General features: G+C 45.0%; 2 protein-coding genes across 2 annotated transcripts in view; one reads left to right on the top strand and one right to left on the bottom strand.

Moving 5' to 3' along the window:
• Positions 1–9,883: 9,883 nt before the first annotated feature.
• On the bottom strand, positions 9,884–13,833 carry LOC142311798 (transcription factor Sox-12-like). Its single transcript, XM_075350545.1, has one exon. The coding sequence runs from the start codon at positions 13,126–13,128 to the stop codon at positions 12,370–12,372; it is 759 nt and encodes a 252-aa protein (XP_075206660.1). The 5' UTR covers positions 13,129–13,833; the 3' UTR covers positions 9,884–12,369.
• Positions 12,701–16,582, top strand: part of LOC142311797 (purine nucleoside phosphorylase-like) — a 71,512-nt gene continuing 67,630 nt past the window's right edge. Inside the window, exon 1 of the mRNA XM_075350544.1 lies at positions 12,701–13,358. Within this exon, the coding sequence (XP_075206659.1) occupies positions 13,315–13,358 (44 nt within the window). The 5' untranslated portion in view covers positions 12,701–13,314. The remainder of the gene's footprint in view (positions 13,359–16,582) is intronic.

The raw sequence follows: 16,582 nt of genomic DNA, 5'->3' as shown, positions 1-16,582 counted from the left end.
GGAGGAAACCCAGCGTTTGGTGATGTCCATGGGTTCCAGACTTAAGGCAGTGATTGCCTCCAAAGGATTCGCAACAAAATATTGAAAATAAAAATATTTTGTTTGGGTTTGGTTTATTTGTCCAATTACTTTTGACCTCCTAAAATGTGGAGTGTTTGTAAAGAAATGTGTACAATTCCTACAATTTCTATCAGATATTTTTGTTCAAACCTTCAAATTAAACGTTACAATCTGCACTTGAATTCTGTTGTAGAGGTTTCATTTCAAATCCAATGTGGTGGCATGCAGAGCCCAACTCGCGAAAATTGTGTCACTGTCCAAATATTTCTGGACCTAACTGTATATGAAACTGAAATAGCTGTTGCAAAAACCCAAATTGTTGTAAAGAAAAAAGGTTAACATTAATAGGGGTGCCCAAACTTTTTCATACCACTGTATAAAAGGATTGGTCTCGCCCATAAATGTAGGTTTCAAAAGTGTGGGTCTTAATACACGGTGATAGCAGGCGTCCATCCATCTCCAGGTGTTGAGCTCTGACACTGATGAAACTAATGCTGAACCCTAAGTACCCCAATGACTCCTGCCCTGCCTTATAAGCCCTGTACCTAATGAGGATCTTCCCTGATGAATCCTGGCGGAGAAAACTCGTCGGGAGGCCTGGAGGACTTGTGTATCAGTGAAGGGTCAGCTTGGGACTGCCCTTGTTAGGGCAGGAGTCATTGTGGTACTTGGGGTCCAGCATTAGTTTCATCACAGAGCTCAACATCTGGAGATGGATGGACGTCTGGTATCACCGTGTATCAAGACCCTCAATTTGAAACCTACATTTATGGGTGAGACCAATCCTTTTGTATGTCTTCTGTGTATCACCACTGTGATCATGTTTAACCATTTCATAGCTGAAGAGGTCATCATTGTGACTCAATATTTCCTGAATCACCACTCTGATCCTAATTAACTACTTGTTAACTGAAGAGGTCATCATTGTGACTAGTTATGTGTGGATAATATACGCTGTCAGGGGTAATCCCAGTGGCTTTTGCTCAATAGCAGCTTTTTGCTAATGCTATGTATGTTAAATCTTTTGCTTTATGGACAGCAGTTTTTGTCAGGTTTAGCGGACTTTTAGTACAACCTTTGAAAGTCCAATAATCTATACGGTTGAATTAATACTGGTGCCGTTATTTTGGAACACTTTATAGCATCTGGATATCTCCTGAACCATTGTCTTATTAGGATTTTGTCCACTGACAACATTGATATCCTTTATAAATATTTGATTTTTACCCAGTGACATAATCGTCTAAATCCACTGGTGGATATTCAATGAATTAATGTCGGCATAGTGTTGTATGTTCTGGTGGATTTAATGTCTGCCAACGACTTTGATAATTACTGAGCATTGTCCAGTGGTTTATTGGTTTTTGCTCATTGGGGAATATCTACACGTAAGTATTGCTGATCAATTGGTGTCCTATCGGACTTGGACTTTGCACTTTAGTCACTCTTTTGCACTTTATTGTTGATTTAATGATTTTTTTATTTTAAGTTATCTATTAAAAGAACTCTCTATAGCTGCTGTTATAAGATCATTAATTGTGAGGGAGGAGTGCAGCACAATTTCATCAGTGTCGCTGTCTCATTTGCTGGTATTATAAAATAGTGAGGACCTTAAACACTGGTAGCTTGTACCAGAATTCTGGCATACAACTGCTGGAAATGTCGCTAACTATTTGTGCAACTTGAAGTTGTGCAAATCTTTTCAGACTTTTTGGCCTTTAGAAAAGTGGACAGGGCATAGCTAAACAAATTCATAATTTCCACCACAAGGTGGCGCAAGTTACAACAAAAATGAATTGACGGCCCTGCTTGCAATAACATTTCTGGCGGTGGTGCACTGTGGGTGAAAGACTCGTGGTTTGTAATAGATTTGGTGCATCTTACGCCCACGCTGCCTTTATTAACATTGGGATACAAAATGTCTTAAGGAATTGGGGCTAAAGTCTAGATTAAAATAAATGTAAAATGACTTTCATGGCAGCCCCCTGGGTGGGGTCCGGCTGCTGCAACAATATGCAATGCTGTATTGAATACAATGAACAGAACAGGAAATTGAGTGTAGCAGATCAATGCTGATGGCGGCTGCACGTTTCAGCATGCTGCTTCCTGTGTCCTGGTTATAAGAATATATTCCCATAATAGGCATCTTCCTGTCGTCATCATCCGGACCAATGAGCGATTACATAAAGGTGACCTGTTAGGGAGAAAGTGTTCACCAGCATCCCTGCCAGTAACTGGCCTGAGATATTGAGTAACGTGGTGCTGTCATCCATAACTGACCAAGTGCCCAATAGAAGGTCTAGGCGGTCTGTTTTTGGAGGAGAGCAGCACTTTCCTGTGTGCTTCAGCTCCTTATAGCTATCATTAGGATAGGTCAATTAGTGAAGGTGTGAAACCCAGCACCCCTGCCGATCAGCTACTCCCGATGCTGCCGCGGGCTGGAATTGCTTGGTTGCGGAGCTGCACATGTCTATCAAATGTATAGTGGCCAGGGATGGGCACTGCCTATCTGTCCCCTATTTGAGTCCAATATGCAATACCCAGCTGTGGCCACTATTCCATTGACGGCGCTGTGCAGCTTTGCAACTAAGTAGTTCCGACTTGTGGCGTCACCAGGAATAGCTGATCGGCGGGGGTGTTGAGTTTCGCACCCTCAATGATCAGATATTGATGACCTATCCTGAGGATAAAGGCCCAGTCACACACAACGACTTACCAGCGATCCCGAAAACGATATTGACCTGATAGGGATCGCTGGTAAGTCGCTGGGAGGTCGCTGGTGAGATGTCAGTCAGACATTACTAACGACGCAGTAACCATACAGGTCGCAGTAGCCACCTGTATAACGATCTCTGCTGTCATTGGGACCCTGTCACACAGTGTCAAACACAGCGAGGCGTCCTGCCCAGCAGGACATCGCCTTTGAAAAAAATGGTCCAGACCATTCAGCAACGACCGACGACCTCACAGCAGAGACCTGATCGCTGGGAGGTGTCACACATAACGAGATCGCTGCTGCGTCATAGAAACTGTGACTCAACGAGATTGCTAATGAGATTGTTGCTTTGTGTGACGGGGCCTTAAGTCATCACTGTGAAAGTGTCTGACAACCCCCTTTCACACCATGACCCTTACTGATTAATAACTTCTAACATGTCAACATATTGAGGATTTTTTAATTTTTATACAAGTGCAGATCCCCTTAAAGGGAATCTGTTAGCAAGTTTTTGCTATGCAATCTGACCATAATGTAGGGACAGAGACTCTGATTCGAGATCTATACCACTTATCTTATTGAGTGGAGTAGTTGTGATACAATATGCTATGCAGAGGCAGTTTCTGCACCAAACCATGCATTACCTTGTCACTGGATTTCTAGGTCAGCTTCAGTCCTTGTGGAAACAATGGTCATGGGTGCATATAGATAAGGAAAGAGAAAATCCAAACCAATGTCCAGGAAGTAGAAATCTACTGCAAACACCATCCAATATTCCAAACTGCTTTATTCCAACGTCATGTGCAGTTAAAAGCAGTGGGGAGAGAGCCCAGTGCATGGACGACGGCTGTTTCGCACTTCCTTGTGCTTCAACGGGTCCCGAAACGGCCGTTGTGCATAGGGGGCCTGCACATGGCTCTCTCCGCGCTGCTTTTAACTGCACATAATGTTGAAATAAAGCACTTTGGAATACTGGATGGTGTTTGCCGTAGATTTCTACTTCCTGGACATTAGTTGTGATACAATCACAGATATCTGCTTCCGCTCTACCAGTTCTCTGAATGCTGAGCTCTGTATAACCCCGCCCACACCACTGATTGGCAGCTTCCTGTGTACACTGTGCATAGGCAGAAAGCTACCAATCTTTTGGGGGCGGAGTTAAACATCTCTTATAAAACACTGATTTTATTTAAATAAAAACACAGTCTAGTAAGTGACACACCACTTGAATCGAGGTCTCTGTTGCCACACCATGCTGCTCTCAGATTACACAGTAAAAACCTGCTGACATATTCCCACTTAAATTGTGAAATGATGTGTAAATCATCGCCATCTTCTGCTCTGCCAATTATACGGCTTGCACTGCCATCTAGTGCTCGGATATGGTAACTGCAGCTCCATCAAATGAAGGCATCTTTGAATCCATTTCTTAAGAGTAAGTTCAGCCAAAATTTCAATGACTGATAATCAGTCCCAAACACTGTTCCTGCATCCAGCGCTATTAATAAATGGAGAAATAAAAGGGAAAAAAAATTAAATCTGCTGACTGTATATTAACTCTTACAGCGACCATAGGAGCAACATGACATATTCTTCATCAACGTCAGGCCTGCTCATCCCGAAGATCTGACTTTTCTGTCTGCGCGGGGCGGGCTGGAATGAGCGTTGTTTGCTATTTTCGTATCTCCCCTAGCTCAGCACTCCTGAGTGATAATTCCCTGAGCTGTACAATTTCCCTTATTACCGATGCAATTCATAGTGAATGCTGATTTATTCCTACCGGCTGTGGAGAGGAAGTATTTCACAGTCATCGTCCCTGCAGAGGGTCTGCCATTCTGCACCAACGTAAGGGAAACCCCACCACCATGCCATGGCATGAGCTATGTCAGTGATGTACAGCGATGGAATAACTGTCCAGAAAGGCAGGGGCCACACTCTTTTAAATTGCTTATAATTTCAGGAAAGTATTAGTCACCGCCATGTATTATGCATTAAGCACAACGTTTCGGCTAATCAGCATCCCCTTCTTCAGGTGTGGTTTGTTTTAGTTGTAGGCTTCTCAAGCTGCAGCCCCATTACCTAGCCTGAAGAAGGGAGTGCGAATCGGCCGAAACAATGTGATTAATGCATTAGCTACTATAACATGTTGCTGAAATTGCAAGCAGTCTAAAAGAGTGCAGCCTCCAATACACAGAATCGGTGGTGAGTGGTCTTGAGGGGTCATGCAGCCAATTATAGAAGTGCTGCAGACCCCCTAACCCTGGACTGTTGTATATAAAGAGGGGCGATCTAAGCAGTGGCTTTTGTCCTCTTCAGGCCACCCTTGATGTCGAACCCGTGAAAATGTTATATTTGTCAATTTCGTAGTGACATCAATTCCTAGAAGACCTGGGGGCAAGGGTTACACTGAAGCCCCCTGCTATATGCTAAGACATCAGGATTATAAATGACACATTGTCCTTAGATATCGGGGTCCAGGAGCAATGATGCCTCTGAATATGGCCACCATAATGGGGGCTGTCACCCAGCTTTCCGTGACTCCTGCATGTCTAACCTTCATAGTTGACCAGTGATACAATTTCAATTTCTTCCTGGCTCTTTAAGGCAGAGTGAACTTTGTGGAAAAGCGAAAGATCAAAGACCCAGCAGGAAGCGCTTTCACATTCCTAGCAGAGAGTTAACCCTAGTCTTGCCATAGTGCTGCCGGCTCCCACATTATACAGTAGAGCTCCATGTACCAGATGGAGGGGCCGAGAGCCACGCTGGAGAAGACATCGGAGCCAAAACTGAGTCACTTTATTCATCAGATGGAAGGACTTGGCGGCCGCCCAAGTTTCATGCCAACGGTCACAACGTACAAACTGCTCATTGTGGAGACTGATATCCTCGACACTGTACATATAAAAGAATGACACCAAGTATACAGTCACATCCTGTGTAACCAGTGCGAAAGTGTACCATCATCCCAAACCATGAATGCGGCATCTGCTCTGATGTAATCTATTCCTCAATGATGTAGCACTGCAGGGCAGAGTATTTCAGGAGATGGGCACAAACCTGTCCTCTCATTATACTAGTACAAAGCTGTATGTGACTAAAATGGCTGTATTCACCCAAGTGTCAGTGTCATTGTCCTGAACCCCAAGTGTCAGTGTCATTGTCCTGAACCCCAAGTGTCAGTGTCATTGTGCTATACCCCAAGTGTCAGTGTCATTGTCCTGTGCCCCAAGTGTCAGTGTCATTATCCTGTACCCCGAGTGTCAGTGTCAATATCTTGTGCCCCAAGTGTCAGTGTCATTATCCTGTGCCCCAAGTGTCAGTGTCATTATCCTGTACCCCGAGTGTCAGTGTCATTATCTTGTGCCCCAAGTGTCAGTGTCATTGTCCTGTACCCCAAGTGTGTCATTATCCTGTGCCCCAAGTGTGTCATTGAACTGTGCCCCAAGTGTCATTATCCTGTACCAAGAGTGTCTATGTCATTATCCTGCATCCGGAGTGTCAGCATCATTATCCTGTACCCCAAGTATAAGTGTCATTGTCCTGTACCACAAGTGTCAGTGTCATTATCCTGTACCCCAAGTGTCAGTGTCATTGTCCTGCACCCCAAGTGTCAGTGTCATTGTCCTGTCCCCCATTGTCAGTGTCATTGTCCTGTCCCCCAAGTGTCAGTGTCCTGAACCCCAAGTGTCAATGTCATTGTCCTGTCCCCCAAGTGTCAGTGTCATTGTCCTGTCCCCCAAGTGTCAGTGTCATTGTGCTATACCCCAAGTGTCAGTGTCATTGTGCTATACCCCAAGTGTCAGTGTCATTGTCCTGTCCCCCAAGTGTCAGTGTCATTGTCCTGAACCCCAAGTGTCAGTGTCATTGTCCTGTACCCCAAGTGTCAGTGTCATTGTCCCGTAACCCAAGTGTCAGTGTCATTGTCCCGTATCCCAAATGTCATTGTCACTGTCCTGTATCCCAAGTGTCAGTGTCATTGTCCTGTCCCCCAAATGTCATTGTCACTGTCCTGTATCCCAAGTGTCATTGTCCTGTATCCCAAGTGTCAGTGTCATTGTCCTGTCCCCCAAGTGTCAATGTCATTGTCCTGTCCCCCAAGTGTCAGTGTCATTGTCCTGTCCCCCAAGTGTCAGTGTCATTGTGCTATACCCCAAGTGTCAGTGTCATTGTCCTGTACACCAAGTGTCAGTGTCATTGTCCTGTACACCAAGTGTCAGTGTCATTGTCCTGTCCCCCAAGTGTCAGTGTCATTGTCCTGTCCCCCAAGTGTCAGTGTCATTGTCCTGAACCCCAAGTGTCAGTGTCATTGTCCTGTACCCAAAGTGTCAGTGTCATTGTCCTGAACCCCAAGTGTCAGTGTCATTGTCCTGTACCCCAAGTGTCAGTGTCATTGTCCCGTAACCCAAGTGTCAGTGTCATTGTCCCCCAAATGTCATTGTCATTGTCCTGTATCCCAAGTGTCAGTGTCATTGTCCTGTCCCCCAAGTGTCAGTGTAATTGTCCTGTATCCCAAGTGTCAGTGTCATTGTCCTGTATCCCAAGTGTCAGTGTCATTGTCCTGTACCCCAAGTGTGTCATTGAACTGTGCCCCAAGTGTCATTATCCTGTACCAAGAGTGTCTATGTCATTATCCTGTATCCCGAGTGTCAGCATCATTATCCTGTACCCCAAGTATAAGTGTCATTGTCCTGCACCCAGTGTCATTGTCATTGTCCTGTGCCCCAAGTGTCAGTGTCATTGTCCTGTACCCCAAGTGTCAGCGTCATTGTGCTGTACCCCAAGTGTCAGTGTCATTGTCCTGTCCCCCAAGTGGCATTGGCATTATCCTGTAACCCAAGTGTCATTGTCCTGTACCCCAATTGTCAGTGAGTCATTGTCCTGTCTCCCATGTGTCATCCTATGTCCTAAGTGTCAGTGTCATTGTCCTGTACCCCAAATATATGTGTGCTTTTATCCTGTATGCCAAGTGTAGGTGTAATGGTTTTGTACCCCAATTATCAATGTCAATATCCCGTACCCCAGGTATCAGTGTCATTGTTTTGTACCCTAAGTGTCACTATCCTGTATCCTAAGTGTCAGTGCAATTGTCCTGTACCTAAAGTTTACCGGATTATGGGTTCCCACCTGTCAGACATTGCCAGTAGTTTCTCGCATGTCACATCTATTGCTCGGGTTGTGCACTTCCAGTCTACATCTCGCTGCTGCTGCTGGCATCCTTTAGTAGAAGACATGATCAGAAGCCGTTACTGGAGGGGACATCTTTCCTACAAATTATCTTGGGATTCTCAGACGAGCGCAGCTATTACCTTTTCTACGTCTTGCACTATGATGAATTCATCTACATGTAGATGTTGTGTATAGAAATATATACGCTGGCTCAGCCCAGAAGCTTTCAATACCGCTGACATGACAGGCTGCAGACACAGGTTTTTCTAATGCAAGGTCTTATCCAGTCTTCCTTGAAATCCACGTTTACACAGACGGACATTTTTGGACTGTTCAGATGTCAAGTAGCAAACCTTGTAGTAAGGCCAACAGTCCAGTGTGGCTATATGTGCGAGGAGGCGAGATTGGCGCCAGCTGCTCCGCCATACTGTGTATTATTCATGAATGCACTCCGATACTTTCTATTACTTTTTAATGCTGCGCATACATTAACCATATAAATGCCGCATGCTTGGCAGCGTTACTCAGTAATACACTGGCACCGGTCCTGGCACCATTCTTGCTAACAAGTGTTTGGTCAGTAAGACAAGAAATAGCTACAAGTGTCTAAATTAGGAAATGTTGTCATTGTGTCACTGTCCTGTACCCCAAGTGTCACTGTCCTGTACGCAAGGTGTCAGTATCACATACAACAAGTGTCAGGGTCATTGACTTGTACCCCAAGTATCAATATTCTTGTCCTGTACCCCAAGTATCAATGGCATTGTCCTGTACCCCTGTATCAGTGTTACTGTACTGTACCCCGTCAGTGTCATTATCCTGTACCCCAAGTGTCAGCACGTCATTACCTTGTACCCCAAGTGTCAGCACATGATTACCTTGTACCCCAAGTGTTAGTGTCATTGTCCTGTACCCCAAGTGTCAGCATGTCATTACTTTGTACCCCAAGTGTCAGTATTATTCTGTACCCCAAGTGTCAATATCATTATCATGTACCCCAAGTGTCAGTGTCATTATCATGTACCCCGTCTCAGTGTCATTATCCTGTACCCCAAGTGTCATCATGTCATTACTTTTTTCCCCAAGTGTCAGTGCCAATATCCTGTATCCCAAGTGTCAATGTCATTATCCTGTACCCCAGGTGTCATGTACCCCAAGTGTCAGCATGTCATTACTTTGTACCGCAAGTGTTAGTGTTACTGTCCTGTATCCCAAGTGTCAGTGTTATTGTCCTCTACTCCAAATGTCAGGGTGTCACTGTCCTGTACCACAAGTATTATGTACCCCAAGTGTCAGCATGTCATTACCTTGTACCCCAAGTGTCAGGGTGTCACTGTTCTGTACCCTTAGTGTCAGTATTATTATCCTGTATCCCAGATGTCATGTACCCCAAGTGTCAGCATGTTATTACCTTGTATCCAAAGTTTCAGGTTGTCACTGTCCTGTACCCCAAGGGTCAGTCATTAGCCTGTACCCCAAGTGTCAATGTCATGACCCTGTACCCCTAATGCCAGTTTTTCACTGTTTTCTACCCCAAGTGTGAGCATGTCATTACCTTGTACCCCAATTGTCATTGGTATTGTCCTGTATCCCAAGTGTCAGTATGTCATTACCTTGTATCCCAGGTAGAACAAGAGCATTGTGCTCCCATTGGGGACAATGGGACTCACTATTTCCAGCAGGTCAATCTGCCCCAATCTGTCATCAACATAGTGGTTATTTTTTTCCGGGGACCATGACTCCTTTTTGGTGGGGACTTTGTGACCCTAATCTTAGTCTGTGAGGTTGCAGATTATTTACCAGTCATCACCACTGAGCAAAGACATTTTCATTGCGTTTTATTGTTGTCAGATATGATGGTTTCTCCATCTCCATACATTAACCCCATTCCCTCCCTCCCTCCCTCCCAACACCCTTTCCCATTAATTCTTAACCCCTCCCACTCCCTATTTTATCCCGTTCTATCTGGCCAGATCCCGCAGTTAAGGATCTGGAAGGAGTATTTTTTTTATTTTTTTTTAATTTTACCAATAAAAAGTCACAAATTGGCTCCGTTCCATGAAAAATCCCCAAATGTGCAAATAGCATGATCCCCATGGGACATGATGACACTGCGTTGTTGGTAACCCCAATCCCTCAGTGCCCCAGCTCTGATGGTTTTCCAACTGCTCAGTGTCTCCGCCCTGCTGGCATCTCGGGAACATAAGACTTCTTTTGTGAATCTGGTCAGTCCCTTCAGATGTCTAGGCTCCGAGTCCTTACAATCAAATATGAATTCCCTGCATTAAATCTTGAGTTCCTGAGCGAGTCAAATCTGAGAAATTCACAAGATGCGGGGAGGAGTGGGTGTAAGAAATAAGAAACAAATAAACCCTAGTCCTCGCCTTATCCCTAAGCCCCTAGCTTTAAAGAATGAGCCCATCCCAAAAATATCTGTATCCCCCAAAATATTGGAATATACAGCCCCTTATAAGACATACCCCACCCTAAGGAATGCATTTTGGCCCATCTGGAACTGGTGCTCTCTCTTCTGCTGCCCCTGCCAAAATATCGGCAAATGCATCTTGGTATATAAATATACTGTATATATAGAGGGTGAACGTGACTGGCACGGATATTGCACAGTGTGCCAGGGATGACTGCTGCTTGTGGAGGCGCAGCTCAGACATAAATTATATATACATGCAGTGAAGCAGACACAGGCAGATTAATGCACATATGTGCAGACGCGTGAGAGGCTATATATAAATATATATAGACAGTGCAGAGGCGGAGAGGAGCGGTATAGTGGTTGGTCACCCCCCTTCCTTGCTATATGAGGGGATCTGAGGTCAGTAACGTTTCCTGAGAGCTTCTGAGGATAAAAGTGAGACGATAGGGAGGGGTCTGTGTGCCAAGAGGGGTCCTGAGGTCTGTAAAAGGTTTCTGAGACCCTGATTTACAGGGAAATAAGTCCTGAGGTCTTGTCCTGAGGTTTATCATTGTATAGAGAGAGTAAGGTGGGAGAAACTGTCCTGAGGAGAATTCATAGGGGGATCGATAGATAGATAGATAGATGGATAGATAGAGGGATAGATAGATAGATAGATAGATAGATAGAAAGATGGATAGATAGATAATAGAAAGATTCATAGATCGACAGATCGATAGATGGATAGATAGATAGATAATAGAAACATTCATAGATGGATAGATAGATAGATAGATAATAGAGAGATTCATAGATCGATAGATAAAATTGAGAAAGATTTGAAATGGATAGCCATATAGAAGGAAGAAAGAAAGAGGGAAAGGAAAAAGAGAGGGAAAGAAAGAGGGAAAGACAGAGATAGGGAAAGAAAGAGAGAGGGAAAGAAAGAAAGAGGGAAAGAAAGAAAGAGGGAAAGAAAGAAAGAGGGAAAGAAAGAAAGAGGGAAAGAGAGAGGGAAAGGGGAAAGAAAGAAAAAGAAAGAAACAAAGAGAGAGGGAAAGAAAGTGAGAAAGAGAAAGAGAAAGAGAAAGAGAGGGATAGAAAGTAAGAAAGAAAGAAAGAGAGAGGGAAAGGGGAAAGAAAGAAAAAGAAAGAAACAAAGAGAGAGGAAAAGAAAGTGAGAAAGAGAGAGGGAAAGAAAGTGAGAAAGAGAGAGGGAAAGAAAGAAAGTGAGAAAGAGAAAGAGAGGGATAGAAAGTAAGAAAGAAAGAAAAAAAGAAAGAAAAAGACAGGAAGAGTGAGGGAAAGAAAGAGGGAAAGTAAAGAAAGAGAAAAAGACAGGAAGAGTGAGGGAAAGAAAGAGGGAAAGTAAAGAAAGAGAGAGGGAAAGAAAAGAAAGAAGGGAAGAAAGAAAGAGAGACGGAAGGAAAGAAAGAGAAACAAAGATAGATTAGATAGATCGATTAGATTATATAGATTTGTACACACCAGTCTGTATGTCCTTACCTGTCTCTTCGCTCTGAGTTATTGTGGCCCCTTTCTGGAGTTCAGGAGCAGGGCGAGGTTGGCAGACAGATAGTGGCACAAGTGTGGGGTATGTCTGTGTGCAGACATATGGGCACCATGTGTGTGCCCGTCTGTATTACAGACCTGGAGGTGATGGCAGCACAAGAGAGAGCGCTCAGTTTAGAATGAAAGATATCTCTTTCAAGGGTCAGCGAGAGAGAGTGCACTAAGAGACAGCATGAGAATGCTTAGAGAGACAGCCAAAATTTCAGACAGCAACGTGAGCGAAAGCAAGGAAGCCTGTCTGTGAGCCAGAAGCTGAAAGAGACAGCAGAGAGCACCCTGAGAAACTGAAGAGTATGTGTCTGGAGAGACAGTCAGGACGGAAAGTGCTCAGAGACTGCAGAGAGTGAGAATGGTCCATGCGTTCACCTTTTCTCGATTGGCGGGGGTCAGTTCCACAAGGTGTTACCTGCTGCCGACGCCTCTCTGTGGGACGTGGGGTTTGGGATCAGAAGGAGAACACGAGGTCGGACACACTTCCGAGGAGGCCACTCCCAGATATCATCTCCACCACCTCGGGGGTGCAGTGATCGGGAAACTCGAAATGGGACCCGCTGCTTGGAAGCTCTCTCTCTGGTGGGACACAAAGGGACCCCGAACAGAGTCCGGGTAGACTTTCATCCAGGCCCTCATCATCTTCCACTGGCTCTGGGGAGGAGGGCAGGGAGCGGGCATGGGAGTAGGGGGGCACCTCTGGGCTGCGTGGTGATGACTCCCGATTCTGCGTCTCTTCTGATTGGTCGTCATTGTGCCCCCCCCACCTGGGATTTTCCTCCCCCCAGTGCATGCTGGATCCCAGATTCACTTCCGACTGGCATGGCGAGGCTGCAGGTTGGCACCTAGACGTGGTACGGGGCAGTCTGGCGCGTGTTCTGCTCGCCGGATCCCGGGTACGTCGGCGTGGCCTGTATTTGTAGTTGGGATAGTCAGCCATGTGTTTGAGCCGTAGACGTTCTGCTTCTCGGACATACGGGATTTTATCTGTGTCCTCCAGTAACTTCCAGCGTTGGCCAAGACTGCGAGAGATGTCAGCATTGTGCATATTAGGGCACAGAGACATCAGCTTCCTCCTCTCTATCTGAGACCACACCATGAAGGCATTCATTGGACGCTTAATGTGCCCACTAGGTGTCTTACACCAGCTGGGCCCCCCAGGAACAGCATCAGGTGTCTTTGGGTTTCCCCCAACAGTTTTATGTTGCACCATCCTGAGATTTGAAGTTAAAAGTTGCTACAGAAATGCCATGCTGCTTCTCGCAGACAGTCCAGATGGTGTAGGCTTAGCAGCAGAAGCGGGCACCAAGGACAGGATGCTGGGCACTGAAAGGGTTAGCTGGACCAGGATGCCTACAGGAAGGATGCAGGACAGGTGGCCTTGAAGAACCGGACAGCAATGGACCAGGGTGCAGAGGGAAGATGCTGGCACTGCAGTAGAAGGTCACGATGCCAATCAGTGCCCAGGAGTTTCTTTCTCTTGTCTATCACCCCCAGTTCTCCTGTTCTTCTCTCTTCTCTTCCTTCCTTTGTCTCTGGCTCTGCTCTTTCTCTCTCTCTGTCCCAGACGCTGCCTCACTGCCTGTCTCCCCACTTCAGTCTGGGGGGGCCGGTGTAAACACAAGTCTGCCTGCAGTGTGCCCCCCTCCCCAACTCTTCTCCTCAGCTGCCATTGGTTGCTGGGCGGGTCTGAGTCTGCACCAGCTCATTAATGGGCAGAGAACCGAGATCAGCTCAGAAAAAGCTGCTCAATCCTACTGACTGTGTGACGGAGCAGACAGCCATGTGTGACTGGGAAAGGGGGGCAGTCAGCACGTGTCGCCCTGTGTGTGGGAGAGATGGGCACCTGCACCCTGGCATAGCTATACAGCAACATGCATGCATCATTCCAGGGCCATGCCTTTGTGTATATCCATGCAGAGAGAGCAGGCATGCTCCAGAGATTGCAAATGCATCCTATAGGTGCTAGGCTGAGACGGTAATGAAGTCCACATACCTCCTGCTGGTGATGGTGACGTTACCCTGGTACGCTTGGGTAGCATCACATGCCAGGAGCTCCAAGGACGTCTTCTGGGTCATGTTCATCCCGGGAGATCTGCAGTAGGTAAAAGTGATCAGCCTCTGGCTGCTGGCAGTCACAAGGTCCTCATTTAACCTCTGAGGTACCAACAACCTAAATGGAAAATCAGAGAAAATGTAAAAAAATATATTAAAAAAACCCCTCCAATCAATATGATCCTATCTTGGGTACAGACTGCTATGTCTGCAGTATTCTTAATGGGGCTTTCCACAGGCATACAGTGTACTACCAGAAAATGCCCTCCAGACAGAGCCTCAAAATACAAATCAGGGGGCTATTATTTGCTTTTCATATTAGTCCCTGCAGCAGTGCACTGTATATATATATATATACCGTTATGGGACTATAGTATTAAGACTGATAGGAAACCCGAATAGTCTCCTTTAAATTGGTATTCACTGTGGTGATATTTTAAAAGAGCACCCATATAACGTGTCAAACATGCTGCTCTCACCACTAAGTCATAAGAGATCACTTACCTGCAACTGCCTCTCATTTTCACCGCTGGCTCAACTGACTATATAGTGTGTAAGTGGCTTACCTGGCTCTCAAGGGTGCGATCCTGAGTCCCTGCAAGAGCTGAACTTCTGCTAGCAGTTATATTCTTGTACATAGGAGCAGTATTATAGTAATTATATTTTTGCATATAGTGGGCAGTATTATAGTAGTTATATTCTTGTACATAGGGGCAGTATTATAGTAGTTATATTCTTGTACATAGGGGGCAGTATTATAGTAGTTATATTCTTGTATATAGGGGGGCAGTATTATAGTATATTCTTGTACATAGGGGCAGTATTATAGTAGTTATATTCTTGTACATAGGGGGCAGTATTATAGTAGTTATATTCTTGTATATAGGGGGGCAGTATTATAGTATATTCTTGTACATAGGGGGCAGTATTATAGTAGCTATATTCTTGTACATAGGAGGTAGTATTATAGTAGTTATATGCTTGTACATGGGGCAGTATTATAGTAGTTATATTCTTGTACATAGGGGGCATTATTATAGACGTTATTGTCTTGTATATAGGGGGCAGAATTAAAGTATATTCTTGTATATAGAAGGCAGTATTATAGCAGTTACAGTACATCCTTGTACAGTACCAGTGAAAAGTTTGGACACCTTGCTCATGCAATGGTTTTCAATTGAATATGCACTTGGAGACTCAGACTTAAAAGGAACCAATCACCAGGATTTTCATATATAATCAATAGCCAGTGCTATACTGGCACTATCAGGCTGATTCTATACATACCTGTAGTGGTCAGCTCGGATGTTTAGGTTTTGAAATTCAAAAAAGTAAAATTTATAAAATCACCAGCTTCTTGAGTGACAGCAGCAAAGGAGCAGATAATATATTCATAGTTATCCCCTCCCCCTGTTAGAATTAGCATGAGCATTATACAAACAATTCACTTTATCTGTTGCAGGACCTGTGTGAGGTCATACCCATGTGATCAGAGGGGACGAGGCCTCAGCCACCAAACCTGGATACCAGGTCACATTGGTATGACCATGGTCCTGCAACAGGTCCACACAGGTCCTGCAACAAAGTGAATTGTTTGTATAATACTTATACTAATTCTACCACTGGGAGGGGATAACTATGAATATATTATGTGCTGCTTTGCTGCTGCCACTCAACAAGCAGCTAATTTTATAAACTTTACTTTTTTGGATTTCAACACCTAAACATCCGAGCTGACCACTACTGGTATGTATAGAATCAGCCTGATAGTGCCAGTATAGCACTGGCTTTAGTGTTATACGAAAATCCTGGTCATTGGCTCCTTAAAGGGAACCAACGCCATCACTGCCCAGCACTCCCCCCCCCCCCCACTCACACACAACTTTCAACTGTATCCACATCCTGGGTGAAAGTAATGATGGAGGAGCTGACGCTCCCTCCTCCATCATTCTCCGTGTGCGTCTGACATCTCAGTACAGCAGGCACGATGACATCATTATATCGTGACCGCTGTGCCGAGCAGTGCAGACTACTAGCTGATGACACTAAAGCAGAGGGGTAGTGGGGAGAGGTGAGTATTTTTTTGAGTACTTTGTGGGGGCCATAATACTATTTGAGGGGTTATTTGTGGGTCATCATACTATTTGGAGGCCTATTTGTGGGGACATCATACTATTTTGAGTCCTATGTGGGGGTCATCATACTATTTAGAGTGCTTTGTGGGGGCCATCATACTATTTGGAGGGCTACTTCTGGAGTCATCATACTGTTTGAAGTGCTATGTGGGGGCCATCAAGCTACCTGGGGGGCCATCATACTATTTGGAGGGCAATTTTCGGGGCCAGCAAACTATTTGGAGGGCAATTTGTGGGGCTATTATACTATTTGGAGGACTATTTGTGGAGCCATAATACTATTTGGAGTCCTATGTGGGGGCCATCATGCTACCTGGGTGGTATTCATACTATTTGGAGGGCTATTTGTGGGAACATCATGCCATTTCTGGTGCAATCATATTATTTGGACTCCTATGTGGGGGCACCATATTATTTGGAGGGCTATTTGTGGGGCCATCATATTATTTGGAGTTCTATGTGAGGGTCATAATACTA

Source organism: Anomaloglossus baeobatrachus, chromosome 5, assembly GCF_048569485.1.
Source record: "Anomaloglossus baeobatrachus isolate aAnoBae1 chromosome 5, aAnoBae1.hap1, whole genome shotgun sequence".
NCBI lineage: Eukaryota > Metazoa > Chordata > Amphibia > Anura > Aromobatidae > Anomaloglossus > Anomaloglossus baeobatrachus.
Note: the sequence above shows the minus strand (reverse complement) of the source record. Positions and strands in the feature narration are given on the sequence as shown.

Coding starts and splice junctions, on each gene's coding strand:
- LOC142311798 (XM_075350545.1), bottom strand. CDS start 13,128: ATGGTGCAACATAAAACTGTTGGGGGAAACCCAAAGACACCTGATGCT.